Source organism: Eleutherodactylus coqui, chromosome 4 (genome assembly GCF_035609145.1).
Source record: "Eleutherodactylus coqui strain aEleCoq1 chromosome 4, aEleCoq1.hap1, whole genome shotgun sequence".
In the NCBI taxonomy this organism is placed as follows: domain Eukaryota; kingdom Metazoa; phylum Chordata; class Amphibia; order Anura; family Eleutherodactylidae; genus Eleutherodactylus; species Eleutherodactylus coqui.
The window spans coordinates 49,766,835-49,782,372 of NC_089840.1; the positions used below are offsets into that span (position 1 = coordinate 49,766,835).

The 15,538-nt window shown below is 45.8% G+C and overlaps 1 protein-coding gene across 1 annotated transcript; it reads right to left on the reverse strand.

Moving 5' to 3' along the window:
* Window positions 1-4,708: 4,708 nt before the first annotated feature.
* Window positions 4,709-14,963, reverse strand: LOC136626470 (aquaporin-3-like). Its single transcript, XM_066601532.1, has 6 exons — window positions 14,859-14,963; window positions 13,382-13,508; window positions 9,099-9,236; window positions 8,747-8,865; window positions 7,089-7,306; window positions 4,709-4,934 (listed from the first exon to the last, which is right to left on the reverse strand). The coding sequence occupies exons 1-6, from the start codon at window positions 14,961-14,963 to the stop codon at window positions 4,709-4,711; spliced, it is 933 nt and encodes a 310-aa protein (XP_066457629.1).
* Window positions 14,964-15,538: the final 575 nt, after the last annotated feature.

Here is a 15,538-nt window from a genome sequence, read left to right on the forward strand (position 1 = left end):
GGAGGAGGTGAGCCATAGTGGTCACTGCAGGGGCACAGCTCGCATCCTTCTGCAAGAATTTTTGCAGTGGGATCTGACCCGGCTGTCTGCAGGAGGCCTTACTGATACAGGAGGGCAGATATCAGCACCACCTAAGCATCCAGGCAGCCAAATGCCAAATCAGGCAGCCAATTTCACCTGTGAAGGACACTGATGAGACAGCCACTCACACAACCTCCTAATATAGAGGGCGGTGTCTGCTTGGTGTATACTCCTACACAGAGTAGATTCAAAGTGCCAGACCATTCTGATACATGTGGTGCACCATGCAGACTAGCAACTTATTAATGACGCCATAATAGCTCGGCGGGTTGCTCTGCACCTCAAAAAGTAAACCACATTGGTACTGTCACCGCAGGCTCCCACGGCATCTAAAAGCCGCACTGGATGTAAATAATACCTAATAAATGCGAGGTATTAGATGGATTTTGGACAAAATACTTGAGCTCAAATGCCACGTCAAGGCTCCGCGCTACACTAATATAAATGTATCACAGAAAGGGAAATAAAAAAGAAACAAACAATCACTAAAAACAGCCATATACATACTGTTACAGGAGGGCAGACTGGTTCAAAGAGTGAAGGTGAAATGTAGATACGTCTTTTTATATAATAAGGTGAAGGGTTGTCCCCATTTATGTGTGTCTGTAAACTGGCTTAGGCAGTTTCAGCAAGAGCCTCAGCCCTAAGATACATTGGGTGACATCTTGAAGCAGCTTGACAGAGGAGTTCTAAAATGTTTTGGAACCCTGACTCCAGGTTTGTTGTAGGATCTCTACCCCAGATCTGGGTTAACACATCCACTGCTACCAGCTGATCCCTTGGGTTGAGGGAGAAGAATCTCTTCACTTTGCAGTTTTCTCTTGAAGCAGACAGGTCTATCTGCGGAATTCCCTATTTGTCAGGATTTTGAATGCCTTGAGAAGGAACCATTTCCCTGGGTCTGCGCGTTTCCAGCTGAGATAGTCTGATTTCCAATTTAAGGTTCCTTTCAGGTGTGTTGCTGATATTGATAGGACCCGGTTTTCTGCCCAAAGAAAGATTGTTTGGGAGATGCCTTGTAAGGATGGGAATATTGTTCCCCCATTATGTTGGATGCGGGCAACTGCTGCGATGTTGTCCAACAGGATCCTCAGATGTTGATTGCGCGTATAATCTCACAATTACTGAAGAATCTTCGAAATTGCTGGGAGTTCCTTGTAGTTTGAGTTTCCTGATCCTTGGGGGCCAGGACCCCTAAAGAAATAAGTCTCCGTGAGGACCCCCCAGCCTCATAACGCATATAGCTGGATTTTGAAGCCAATGAATTTCCCTTCGATAGGTTCAAGGTTGACATCCACCAGAGTAGGGACACCCTCACTGTGTTCTCTATGTGCATCTTTCCCTCAGTGAGGGCTGCCTTCTGTCCCAAGCTGAGAAAATTGCACCTTGTAGAGTCCTGGTGTGTGCTTGAGCCCATGCCACCCCTGGGATGCATGACGTTAGCTTCCCTAATAATGACATGGCCTCCCAGCTCGAGCATGTATTGTTTTTTACAAGTGCTTTGATCTGGAGATGTAACTCCTGTATCCTTGACCCAGAAAAAAGGGGCATTGACTCTCTGAATCGAGCAGGATGCCTAGAAACCGCTTTTGGCTAGGCGTTACATCCAAATTTCACCTAGTTTATTATCTACCCCAAATATTGAAGGTGAATGGTCACCAGATGTTCTACTAGGAGTTCCCTGGTTTCTGCTACAACCAAGATATCATCTAAGGTACAATCACGATTGATTTCTTCCTTAGGTATGCCATGATCTTGGTGAAAATACAGGAGGCGGACAATATTGTGAAGGGGAGACAGGTAGATTGGAAATGCCTCAATCTCTCTCCCCCCCCCCCCCCCCCCTATGCAAAGTGCAAATCTGAGGAATTTTTGTGAGTCTGCATGAATTGGCACATAAAAATATGTATTTATGGATGCCATGAAGGCTCATTTCTTCATTAGCTTCACTGCTGAGCTCACTGACTTCATCTTTGGTACTTTATGTATTCAGAAGTTTCAATTTTATCACACAGGATTGCCTGCACTTTAAGAAAAAAAAAAGAAAAAAAAATCAGAACAAGCCTGGAGTAACGGCCTGCAGATTTTTCCATATGAGGGACTGGAGTCACTGCTTTCAACCAGGGCAGGTCCGGACCGCCCCTGTTAGAGACAATGCAGCTGATGACCCAAATACCGTTAGAAATTTGTGCTTGGGTTGAGATACAAGTTCTATTCTATATCCCCGATTTAAGATTTCAGGAATCCAGTTGCTCTCGTAGACTGGGACCATTGGTCTGCAAAGGCCTGTAACCTCACCCCTACCAGTATGGCATCGTGGTTTCAGCCTGGAAAAATTCACCCTGATGTTGGTTGAAGAGGGTTCTGAATGCTGTGCTGGGGCCTGAAAAAAAAGGTCTTCGGTTTCTCCTCTGGAGAGCCCTTCTTCCTATCTGCTACTTTTTCTAGGATCTTATTTAAGTCTGGCCCAAATAAAAATTTCCCATGAAAAAGAGGAGCACGTATAGCTTTGTTTTTTGGAAGCTAGAGCACCTGACCAGGATTTCAGCCATAGCACCCTTCTGGTGGAATTGGATAATGCTGCAGCACATGCATCTGCCAAGAAAATTTGTAGCCATTTTTTGAGATTGGGAGAGAGTCTAGAATCTATTGCTTCTGGGTCATAAGATATATGAAGTTCTAATTGACCCAACCATATGTTCAGAGTTCTAGCCACACAGGTTGCTGCTGCTTCCTAGGGCTGCATTCCCACAAACGTATATCGGCTTGGTTTTCACGCCGAGCCGATCTACGTCGGCCTCATGTGCAGGGGAATGGAAGAGCCAGGAGCAGGAACTGAGCTCCCGCCCCTTCTCTGCCCCTCTGGATTATTTGCAATAAAAGGAGGTGGGGCTAAGTTCTGAGAATTAGCCCCACCCCCACCTCTCCTCTTCCCCTTGCAAATAGTGCAGAGGGGCAGCTGGAGCTCAGTTCCTGCTCCTGGCTCTTCCATCCTCCTCCCCCCCCCCCCCCCCGCAGATGAGGACGACGTATATCGGCTCGGCGTGAAAACCGAGCCGATATACGTTCGTCTGGATGCAGCCTTAATAAGCTTTTGTATATTTTTATGGACTGGGAAAGCATGCCTATGTCTCTGCCCCAGATCCCCAAAGACCTTATCCTAAATAGTGCAAGGTTTCCTGGGACCTCATCTTGAGGGTGTCCCTGCCCAAACTTTATATATTCAGAAAGGTGCTCTTGATTAATCAGGAATTTTTTTAAATTTTTTTTTTAATACAATCATTCTTATTTGATCACTCCTCTTGTCCTGAGCACTCCTCATGATCTAGATGTTCCTTGAGGTCTAAAGACAATACTTTTTTCAGAGGCAAAGTAATTGCCTGAGCTACAAGGCCTCATGGAAGGACCGGAAGAATACTGAGGAATGTGGGAGTGGGGAGCTTTTAAACTGCCGTGTTACTGTTGTAGAGAAAACTAGAAAAAAAAAAAAGTTCAAGACTTTCCTAAATTTTGGCACTGCCAATATACTCAAATTTTGTCTATTTTTACCACCTAAGTTAATTAAAATGTCAAAAAAAGCAATGTCAGAATCACTGGGATATGCAAAACCTTTAGGCCTCCCTCACGAGTGTTTTGTACAGCATTCAACACAGTTTTCAGCAGAGCTAAATGCTGTATGAGTTTCCAACGGTGCGCTTTGACAGTGATGCATGCTCCATCTTGGTTTTCAGCTCAGTGTTGCCTATGGAAATGAATGGGCAGTGGTTTTGGTGCTACCAAAATGTGGTACAACTTTGTACTGCATTTTTGGCAGTGCTAAATGCCCTAACTGCACTACCCCGGGGAGGGGAACCAATCAATACTCACCTTGCAGGTGCTGTCAGAGGTGGGGAGATGCTTGCCGCACAGCCAGCAAGGAGATGCTCCAATTAATGGCTGTGATTGGCTGAGTGATAGCCCGCTAAGCCAATCAGAGTGATCTCTTGCTGGAGTGGGTGATGATTTCCAAACCCCTTCACTAGCAAAAGATCTTCTGCTGGCTTGACAAGTGCCTGGCTGCCTGTATGAGAGGTCCAGAGTGCGGCTCTGGGGACCCTGACGGCACCTGCAAGGGGATTGATTTTTTTTGTTCTTCCAGCATCTTTGGCTGCATTTTCAGCACAGAACTCTGCCATAAAGTATGCCAGCATTGCTGAAACCAGGCTGAATCTGCAGTAAATGCAGCATTGAAGAACACTGCATTTCTGCAAACGCCTGTGTGAGTGAGGCCTTACGGAGTTATTCTATGTTAAAGTGACACGTGTCAGCGCTCCACAGTTAGGTTCTGTCACTAAGGTCACTAAGGTTTAAACTGGTTAGTCAAGGATTCCTCTCAAAAGTTTCCAGCTAATGTATAAAGTACGACCTATGTTTCCATATGCCAGCACACTCAAAATAAGGCTCCTCATCTTCAAAGTTTTCATGTAAGCTTTATTGAAGATTAAAATTCATCACATAAAAGTACAGTTCCTGAAGGCATGTTGAAGGGGAAAACATAAAATGTAGTAAGATAAAAAGATAAAAACACACTGCCCCAGCAATGAGATGTCCCCTTAAAATTCTGGGTTTAGAGACCACTATGTACAACTTATGCGGTCGTCTCAATCAACTCTTCCTCTGTCTCAATCAACTCTTCCTTCTCAGGCAACTCCGCCGCCTCGTCTTCTGCAGGCTGATGCTCCTCTCCACCATCATTCTCCTCCCTTTGGCCTTGTGGTATATGAATTCCAATGAATATTTCATAGAAGGCTGTTCCAAAAAATGCACCAATCATAGGACCCACTACTGGTACCCACCACCAATGGCCACCAGCCCTGGAAGACAAAACAATTAATGTTACAAGTTGCCTGTAAAGAGGGGTTTTCAGGTAGCCTAAATACCTAAATGGACCTGCAAGGTCACAACCTTCACTTTTGATCTAGTTCCGATATGTAGGTCATGTGGTATGGATTCTGTGCCCATTGGGTTAAGGGGGCTGGCTGTTTGGTTCATTTTATGAACCAAGGCTTCCTTTTTGTATCAGCCATAACTGAGGGGAGGGGCTATTTCATGAGACCCATTGTTGGAACAGGGCTGGAAGGAGGTTCTCACACAGGATTGGTCTGTGTGCAAGTGATTCGGCTCCCTGGAAACCCTTTTAAGGTCTTACAATTAGTCATTTAGCAGGTTTGTTAAAGGCCAAACCTTTGGTTGATCTTAATCCAAGCTAAATTATAAACCAGGAAGAGGAAAAAACCCTCCCACACAGGACAAACTGCAAGATTGTCATACCCATAACAGCTTCTATGATGCTAGAGAACAGTCCCCCCACCAGAAGATTACTGTACACAGCACCTGATGTAGAGATTAAAGTTCAGACCGCAGACCAAGAGAAAGTGCCATGCAGACACTGAGCAAGCAGAGATCACGGAAGATTGTAGTGCCAAAGCCTACTTTAAGGGAGTGTCCCATCTGGAATATGCTGTTTGAACTACAGGCATGATGTTATAGAGCAGGAGGAGCTGAGCCTATAGATACATAGTTTTATGGGGGAAAGCTTTAGTGTACCTTGTATGCTTTTCATTTATACCTTTGAGCTGAACAGTCCAATGGGCAGTTCCATTAGTGTATATAGCTAAAGATAGCTGCCAATCACTGATAGGACCACCCATTGGACTGTTCAGCTCAGAAGGCACAATGGTTTAAATGAATACAATGAGGTAGACTGAAGCTTTCCCCATAAAATTATATATCCATCTGCTCAGCTCCTCCTGCTCCATTACATGATGCCTGCAGTTTGAATAGCCTGTTCCAGTTGATTCTATTTAATTATAAATACTGCTCAAAACGATAGATGTATACTAGCTGACATACCCATCTTCACCTGAGTTAATTTGGTACAGGTGTTTACACAAAAGATTTTATGAAGTCAGTTGCTTCAGAGGAAAGCCGCCTGCAGATGTCTGGGTCGGATCCCGCTGTGAGAGTTCTTGTAGCGGGATATGACCCACACCCCTGCAGTGACCAGTGTGGCTCACCTTCTGCATCTGCTCTGAAGTGCCAGCTGCCACCCAGCCAGCGTGTTGGGAGTGACATTTGTGCATTTTCACATGGACCCAAAAAAAAATTAAATAAAAAAATTAATTAAATCGCTGCTGTCTGCCTAGGATTGCATCTTGTATGCATTCCTATGCAGGCAGGCACGGATGGAAATTCTGCAGCAGAATTTCCACCTGGGTGCAGGGAACCAAACCAAGAAATAAAATGTATACACATTGAGCGTTAGATTCTCAGGATGCATGTACCAATGCCCCACTGCAGAATGTACCACCCCCTCCCATTTAGCACATAAAGAATGCTTGTGTCAAGTTTCGTGCTTCTACAACACTGGGAAGTTACGTTATATAGGGGTGCACTTTGCATTAAATAATCAAGATGTGACTCCTTTACATTTCCTATTTAGGACCTAAAAAAATGCTCCTGACAAATTTCATGTTTGTACGACACCGAGTTACAGAATTAGTGGAGAGTCTATGTAGTGTTTTAAAAGCCCTCACTACCTCACCACTAAATTCTTTAACTTCCTAGTGTAGTACAAATGTGAAGTTAGCCACAACCATTGTTTAGGTCCTAAATAGGAAAAGTAAAGGGATCACAACTTCAATATTCAATTCTAAGCATGAAAAACTGAAAATCCACAATACACAAGACAATTCTTTTCCATAGGGAAAGGATTTGTACACCAAGGCGAATCTACTTCATTTCTGTGTGCATAAACTGAGGTGGACATATTTTATTTCTCTGTTCCTGACATAAGCACAACTTTGTAAGATTTTCTGTGCACACAGTCGCCTGTACCAAATTAACTCAGGCAAAGTCAGATAAGTCAAATAGTTGTATATAAAATTCACAAGCTGGTGTAAGACCCTTGGCAATAGTCACATCCATATGAAGCTAGCAGTGAACACATCAGAATAGTGGAAAGTTACCTGAAGACTTCTAAGCCCCAGCCTGCTAGAGCCGTGAAGATCCGAGGTGCCAGGTCTCGGGCTGGATTAATGGGATAGCCACAGTTGAAACCCATAGAAAGACCGACTAGTAGAACTACAATTCCAACAAGTAGTGGCTGAAGATTTTGGGGGATTGGGTTATTGCCATTGTCAATAATGGCTAGAATGCAGATGATCAGTGTAGCAGTGGCAATGACCTAAGGCAGAACAAACAGAAGAGGGGGGGGGGGGGGGGGGGGGGGGTCATGAAACAATGCAGCCAAAACACATTTCAGGCAGGCAAATATATGACATGTCTGTTCATAGTTAGATGTTTTGGTAGGTAGGTTTTAATTTTACCAAGTGTTGGAGTCTCACTGGTCATTTTTGAGCCTGTACCGAGTACAGCGGGCAGCAGTCACACAGCTTATGGATGGGCCCTAATGAGTCAGCACCACAGATAATAGGCAAGGTGGCATTTCAACCCTCCCCCCCCCCCCCCCTTCTTGCATAGGTCACAGCATTCCCACAACCTTCTCCCATAGGTCAGTTTTAGGACTCTGCTGTAAAGTGAAGCTGTTTATGTAATCATGAAGCCAAACTATCCACCAGATGTCACAAATAGTGGAGGTTCCACATCTGTCCAAGCCACCAATACACATAAAAACCAAGTGAAGGAGTAGCTACACATGTATGACTATCACTGACAATGGCAGTTTCCATAGAATCTAGCCAATGCAACTTCCAAATCAGAGACCTCCAGTTTGCTGTAACACACACAGCCAGAGCAGTGATATAAAAATGCATTTGTTCACTTGATTTCCATTATGTTTATTTTAACCATCCCAAGTTATACTAAAGCCAGAAACCCTCACATGTGTCCCGTTGTGGATTGAGTTTGTCTCAAGATTTTTATTTAATTATTGGGTTTGCAAGGGAATTCTGTGTTTGAGAAATGTCATATTTTAGGTCATTCCAGTTATATGTAAGGTCTTTTGCCCATCTATCTTTTCCATATTTAAAGCTCTAAGTGGTTTTTTCTTTAGACACATTTAGTTGCGATGACATCAGTGACTGTGGGAAGGAAGAGGTCGGTGTGTGTGGTAAACATTGGAGGAGTAATTAGGTGAGCAACTCCTCATAGTGTCACTCATCAGGACATAGCATGCATTCAAAACAAGGATCTCCACTACCATTTCTTGTTTTGGCCTGGGAGCAAATGGTCAATAATGTCAGTTACTGCTTGAGAAGCCATTGGGTGTTAGTGACTGGTGGGTACAATACAGGTCAGAAGAAACTCTGTCACATAGGAATTTGTTTTAAAGTCTCACTGCCACATAGGGTGGTCTAGTCTGCATGCATCCAACTGAAGAGGACTGAGGGAGGGGGTATTATTGGTAGGGTCTATCAGCTCCACAGCCAGTTAGCATTGCTGGTAATGCTATTAGTGAAGTTGGGAAACAGCAAGCATCTCCTTAAAATGCTTTCCAATGTCCTTTTCAGTTTGATGCCAACATGTGCTCAGAACAGATGCATTTCTGACCTTTAAGATGGGGCAACAGGGCAATGCAGGCTGCAAATAGTGTCCACGTATAGCCCTAGCTTTTTGTATTACATGTACAGTTTATATTTAGTGTATCCCAACATGAAAGCCTTACCTGATCTGAAAGTCCATTAATTGCACCCAGATGTTCTGATGGATAGGAGGCAAATATCCCAGCAGTTGCCTGGGGTCCATACACCGTCCAGTTGCCACCACCGTATGCACGAAGGGCATCTAGATTGCACCAATGCAAGACAAACCAGAAGATAAAGCAGATGAGTGCAGGGAACAGCCTGCAATGCTTTGCATCATTAGGCTCTGGGGTCAGTTTTATCTTAAGCCATGTACAAGTTTTACATTGTGGCTACATGTTACCCTGGTTGCGTTAAGAGGTTTGTCTTGTACAATCATTTGTAAAACATTTTTCAAAAAGTCAGCTATAACTTAATCGTTGCTTGGTTTCTTACCAAAATACAGAAGATACACCAGTCCAGCACCAGCAAAAGCACCAATGAACTGTGCCAAGCAGTAGACTAGCAGTTGCCTCCAAGAGATCTTCCAGAGGATACACATGGCCAAGGACACAGCTGGATTGAGGTGAGCACCTGAAAGAGAGCTAGGATTTAGAGACGGAACAGCCACTGGAAGTTAGATCACCCTCAGATGTAGAATGTCAGTCTTTGTTGTGCCACCAGTTATTGATCTGAAAGACTAAGTGTTACCACAAGTTACTGAATTGCTGTACTTTGGATGCATGGCTTCTGATGAAAGATGTTGAAAGCAGCTTAAAAGCAGGTTCCATTAGTGCAGGCCAGGCATGACTGGGGTGGTGAGGGAACGAGGGAGAGGTAAGGGTTAATGGCAGGTGGAGCAGAAGTTTAATAGGGTGAGTTTGAATGGAATGGCAGGGGGATAGGAGTGGTGAGGTGAGCGCCTGTGGCACCGGGCTACAGGAGAGCTGGAACGGAGCTAGTTGGCACCCCTGGCAATTTACCGGCTGGGGAGAGGACAGGGCAGCATGGTCGGCAGGGGAGGATGCAGCAGCGTCCTACAGAGATCAGTGAGGAGTGGAGCAACAGCTGTGTCATCTGAGGCTAGGCTAGCCAGGGGGAGAGCCAGATGGCAGGGGCAGCGCAGCATCACCACAGGGAACTCCAGGGAGTGCGTCAGGAGGACGAGGGGCCCCACGGCTGCCGTTAGCAGTACACGTGCCAAGTCAGGACGTGTGGCGATCTGGCCTTGGACAGCAGCAAGCAGCACATTGGAACCTGGAGAAGTGGAGAATAGGAATGAGGAAGAGCTGCAGGATCCAGTGCGTCTGGCTGCTGGACGTGGGTCACAGCCGCCATACAGCCTGGTGAAGACAACTTAATGTGGCGTTTGTCTTTTAATGTTAGTGGGGGGTGTTGGAGGAGATGGGGGATGTGCAGGGCTGGGAGGCAAGGACAGCTCCCATCTCCAGTGATGGCATGGATTCCCCCTGTAGCATCTAGCTCTACAACAGGTGGCGGGGCGAGTGGTGGCCCAGTGGGGAGTGAAGCGCAGCAGCCGGTTGGAGTGACAGATTCAGTTTATTTAGATGACAAGGCTAAAGGGGAAGTATATATGTCTGCTTTGAGGGACCACTGAGGGCACATTTGAGAAAAAAAAAATTGTGGTGGTTGATTCTGCAGACTTGTGAATTGGTTGCAGGCATTTGTAATCTAATCAGGGGTGGTGGAGGAGAAAGCTCCTGAGAACTGCTCAGCCTTGTTCTGTTATTTGGAGTCAGTTGAGGAGGCGTACGGGGAACAGGCATGGCTTTGTTACGACAAGCAGTGTCGGCAGAGAAAAGCTGTTAGGCCCACTATCCGGTGGAATCACAAGGATATTGGGCTTTGGTTGACGGTTATGGCACCATTACGTTATGGGCAGCCCTTTCAGGGGAGAGCCGGGTCAGCTGGCTCATTTGGTAGCACTAGCATATATTTTAAATGTGGGAAAGGGGGCAGGTAGTGGGGTGCAGAGGGAGGACACCAGTGAAACTTCTAGAGATGGAGCTGTATCCAAGTAGGTATCTGAAATCTGAATGCAGAAAAGGCACATTGGTAAATCATGGTATTGACCTGGAACTTTGTTCAGTGGTCTACACATACTTTGATGCGATGGTTAGGTTGGTGCAGAAATGGGACATTGGCAAAAAACCGACAGTCAGCATTCTGGTTGCTCCCTGTTCATCCTGACAGCATTTATTAGGAAGTTTTTGGGATGGATCGTATTATGAAGATCAGTGCCTGGCCATGGGATGCTCCATTTCAGGAGCATATTTTGAGGCATAGTAGTTTTTTGGAATGGGTGGTTAGCGATGTTTCAGGTTTGAACTCTGATTCATTATCTGCTGTACCATCATCCTCTCCTGGCTACTGTCACAGCCGCTCTCCTTCTCCCCTCCCAGCTCCTGTGCTGACAATCACCCCCGTGGACTGCCATGTACACTGCAAATGCATGCTGCCATAGTTTGTCGCTGAAGGTGGATATACATTGTCCCTTCCCCCTGCCGGCTGTCAGATCTTGTAGTTGGCCAGCGCCTAGCAGCGATGGTAACTCAGGTGAGGCACAGAGCCAGCCAGCATATTAGTAGCTGAGAACTGGCGAGGGACACAAACACAGTTAGTGGGGCCCATCTATAATGTTATATGTCCACACAGACACTAAACACATTGGTTTGTGTGGCAAGAGGATGGAGGAAGCTAAGCCACTTTGTGCTCAGCATGGACCTATTCTACCCAGGAGAACTGAGTGCTGAGAGAAGGACAAGCCACTTCATAGTGAGAGCTTGTTAAGATAGTTGCCCTGTGGACTACTTTATTACATCTGGGAGATCTGCTGTAGAGGATGGAATGGTGGTGTCACGAGTGACAATTGGACTTAAAGGGGTTGTCCCGCGCCGAAACGGGTTTTTTTTTTTTTTCAACCCCCCCCCCCGTTCGGCGCGAGACAACCCCGATGCAGGGACTGAAAAAAAGAACAGCACAGCGCTTACCTGAATCCCGGCGCTCCGGTGACTTCTATACTTACCGGTGAAGATGGCCGCCGGGATCCTCTACCTCCGTGGACCGCAGCTCTTCTGTGCGGTCCATTGCCGATTCCAGCCTCCTGATTGGCTGGAATCGGCACGTGACGGGGCGGAGCTACACGGAGCCCCATAGAGAACAGGAGAAGACCTGGACTGCGCAAGCGCGTCTAATTTGGCCATTAGGCCATTTTAGACGGCGAAAATTAGACGGCAACCATGGAGACGAGGACGCCAGCAGCGGAGCAGGTAAGTGAAAAACTTTTTATAACTTCTGTATGGCTCATAATTAATGCACAATGTACATTACAAAGTGCATTATTATGGCCATACAGAAGTGTATAGACCCACTTGCTGCCGCGGGACAACCCCTTTAAGGGACCCCTTTTGGTAGTGTGGTCAGGTCCCAAGCTACCCCAGGGGAAGAGATGGTAGAGGCCTTTCTCTACTCTGCTGTCTCCTCAGCTGTGGGCCCACTTCTCAGATGCTGCAATGCCACATGTTGCTAGGCAATGATGCAGATTCTGCAGATCAGGCAGCTTCCATTGACTTCAACAGAAGCCATCTGCATGGAATCTACCCTGAAATAGAGCATGCTGAGATTTTCCCTCCGCAAGTGGAAAAAGCGATTTTCTATAGCATGTCTATGGGTAATACTTGCTGGGGAATCTGGAGGTAGATGCCAGCTCTGGATTCCACAGTGCAACTACGCCCATGTGCATTGGGCAAATATGGACTGATTTGATAATTTTGGCTACAGCAGGCATTTTATTATGAAAATAACTAATTTTAAGAAAATTTACACACTACGAGGGAGGTCCTTAGAGCCCCAAAATCTGGCACCACAATTTTAAGTTAATTTTTTGATTTTGCTTTTAGCTTATCCCACAGGCTTGGAGGCACCACTAGCCCCTATAGGGCTAATTGATAAAAGTCCACCAGCTCTGAGGGACTTTCCCCTGTCCGAGCCATAAAGCGCCAGACCCTACCGCACTTCCAGAAAAAGGGTGGGCTAGCCTCACGCTGACTCCCCTCCAACCAATTTAGAACTGACTCCAAGAATTGCCAACCATTGCCATAACACATGCCATCCAAACCCATTCACCTTCCAGCTACCTGATCTATGCACATTTCATACTCAACCAGTATCCAAGTATACAAGATCTTTAGGGCCAGAAGGTGGGTCTTCCAAGTTTCCCTAACTGTCTTTCCTGCTATCCAGTCCCCTAGCCTTAACCCACTAATGAGCCACCCCCATGGCCATTTTAACCCTTAATCTCCTGATCCTTCCTACATATCCCAGGTCATGTGGGCCTTCACCCACAGCCCTAGTGTCAGTTCCAGCCCTTACTGTATGCACATAGTAACTATCAGCAGAACAGCAAGTGCAGCTCTGGAGTACAAACCAAGCTATAACTCAGGATCAGTAGAGGACTAGCAAGGCCGTATACAGGTTGCACCCAAGACTCAGTCACAACTTGCACAGCACACAAACACCCTGCCCATGTGTGGAACACTGCTCATTTATAATTTCTACTCATCCCCAAATCAGACCAGAAGGGGACATGCTGTAATCCCCTCCCCATCGATCTGTGAAAACTTGCACATACAAGAAGCTTAGTAGACTATGATGGGTGTAGTGTTCAGTGACAAGTTCTCATGTAGACCATCAGTAGGCTTTCATATTGAACTGCTCACCTGAGACTCCAGCGCTGACATAGGAACCAGCAGTGACTGCAAAACCAAATGCGATGTTGACACTCAGAAACTGAGCTTTGGCAAATCCACTCAACTCCATCTGAGCTACAGAACCACAGCCACATAGCTGAAGGGGAGAGAAAGACATGTCAGGTTTTGGAAGGCAATGCATTTATTTCAACTGCACTTACAGCCATGTTGTCACAGAATGATGCAGAACAAACCAGGGGTAAGCACTAGACAGCAATTCCTTAAGAGGACAGACTCACTTACAGTTATCCGCTTGTAACAGTTATTGGCTTCATTTTCATAAGAGTAAGAGATAAAAGTAAGATTTCAGACTAAACTGGGAGATCAGCAATTTCAGCAGGAATATCTATAGATTGCTGTGGATTCTGAATCTGCACCAGGTCAGTACCTCAGACTGACAGCAGATTTTACTGTAGTGAGTTCTGCAGCATGAGGGCTCAGTCACATGGGCATTTTTTTGACAGACTTGAAGATGTGCTTGTGATCTGCATCTATATATACCCAATGCTTTGCAATGGGATTGGTCACACGTCCGTTTTTTTTTTAATGCGGATGTGCTGAAAGTTATATGATAACGATTCACAGAACGCATGTAACTGCGTTTTGCACAAATCATTGTTCTTGCACATGTGCTCAATGTGGCCGGCGGCAGCAGCACCGACCCCATTGAGATCATGTACTAAAGATCGTTCCCCTTTTTTGCAGCTGCCGGAGATCAGCCACGTCCAGCCGGCTCTTCTCCTGAACTGCTTTCTGTAGTATTCAGCAGGCAGCTCTCAGCTATTGAATGACAGCTGCCACTGATTTCAATGGAACCAGCTGCATTGCCATTCAATGGGCAAACATCGTTCTCTGCCACAGCTGTGGCAAAAGGATAGCGGCCAGCACCGTGTGACGGAGCTGTTTGGGCTGGTAAACGACGCTAGCAGTGTTTTTTCAGCTGTGATGCTGGCTTCGATTACACAATTTTTTGTGTGCATCAGTTTTGCACAAAAAAAAAAAAAAAAAAAAAAAAAAAAAACACCCACACACCTCCACCCTACCACCAATTTCCAAAGAAGTTAGCAAGCTCATGTGGATATTGGCAGTCGAGCCAAGTCTAAGCTGCATGCAGTACCAGTTACATGGGAGCATACCCTAAAATGTGGTCAAGTTCTGCTGTGGATTTCCACAACAGATTACAGCTCAAGTGAAAGGTTGGAATCTACAGCAAATCTGCACTAAAACCCACAACAGGAACATATCTTTACAGCCGAGTCTTCAGCCACTAAGGTCTTATACCGCACCCCAAACTCTTCCCACCCATAGTGGCCATGGCACAGCATTTTGCCATTTAAAGGGTAATATTGCCAGCAGAACCATGCAGCCATTGACCCCCAAGTGGGCAGTATGGGACCTCAGACTTACAGGGCGTTAATAACATTACATCTAGCAACTCTTTACTTACAATTAATATGAGAGTTCCCAAAGATTCCGCCATCGCAATGCGCAGATAGCGATTGGTAATGCTAAGCCTTCTTAAGCAAGGTGAGCACCTTAACTCATCTGCCATGTTTCCTACCACCACCAGCTCCTGCACATCTGATGCCCTAACCTGCTCAGCTGCACTTTATATCCTTCTTCATTGTGCTGAGAGCACATGATCCGCCCACCTCAACTCTGACCCCATCTAAATGCACCTGATGGGTGGCTCTGTTAACCCATTAATTGCTTGACAGGGTAAGGTCAGGGCTCCGCGGTGACATATCTCTTGCAAATGATCCCACATTAGAATGTTCATGTTATAGCGCAGTTTGATATTGCGCAATATCGCCTCTATCATGAGTCTGGGAAGGGAAGTGACATCACATACATGTACATACAATATCATCCATGTGCAATTTCAGAGTTGCAGAAAATCCAATAGTTTTCACAAATCACAACTATTCCCACCCACATCATAGGTTCACCAACCTCAATGTTTATATCAGTTGCGCATTATGCAATCTCACACAACATCGCAAAACATTGCAAGTGATATGTCCCCATGGAGCCCCTACCTAATACAGCCCACATGGTCTTAAGGTCACCATATGGGCTGGACATGCTGCGGAATTTCCACTGGCGGAATCGCTGCTTTAAAAAATA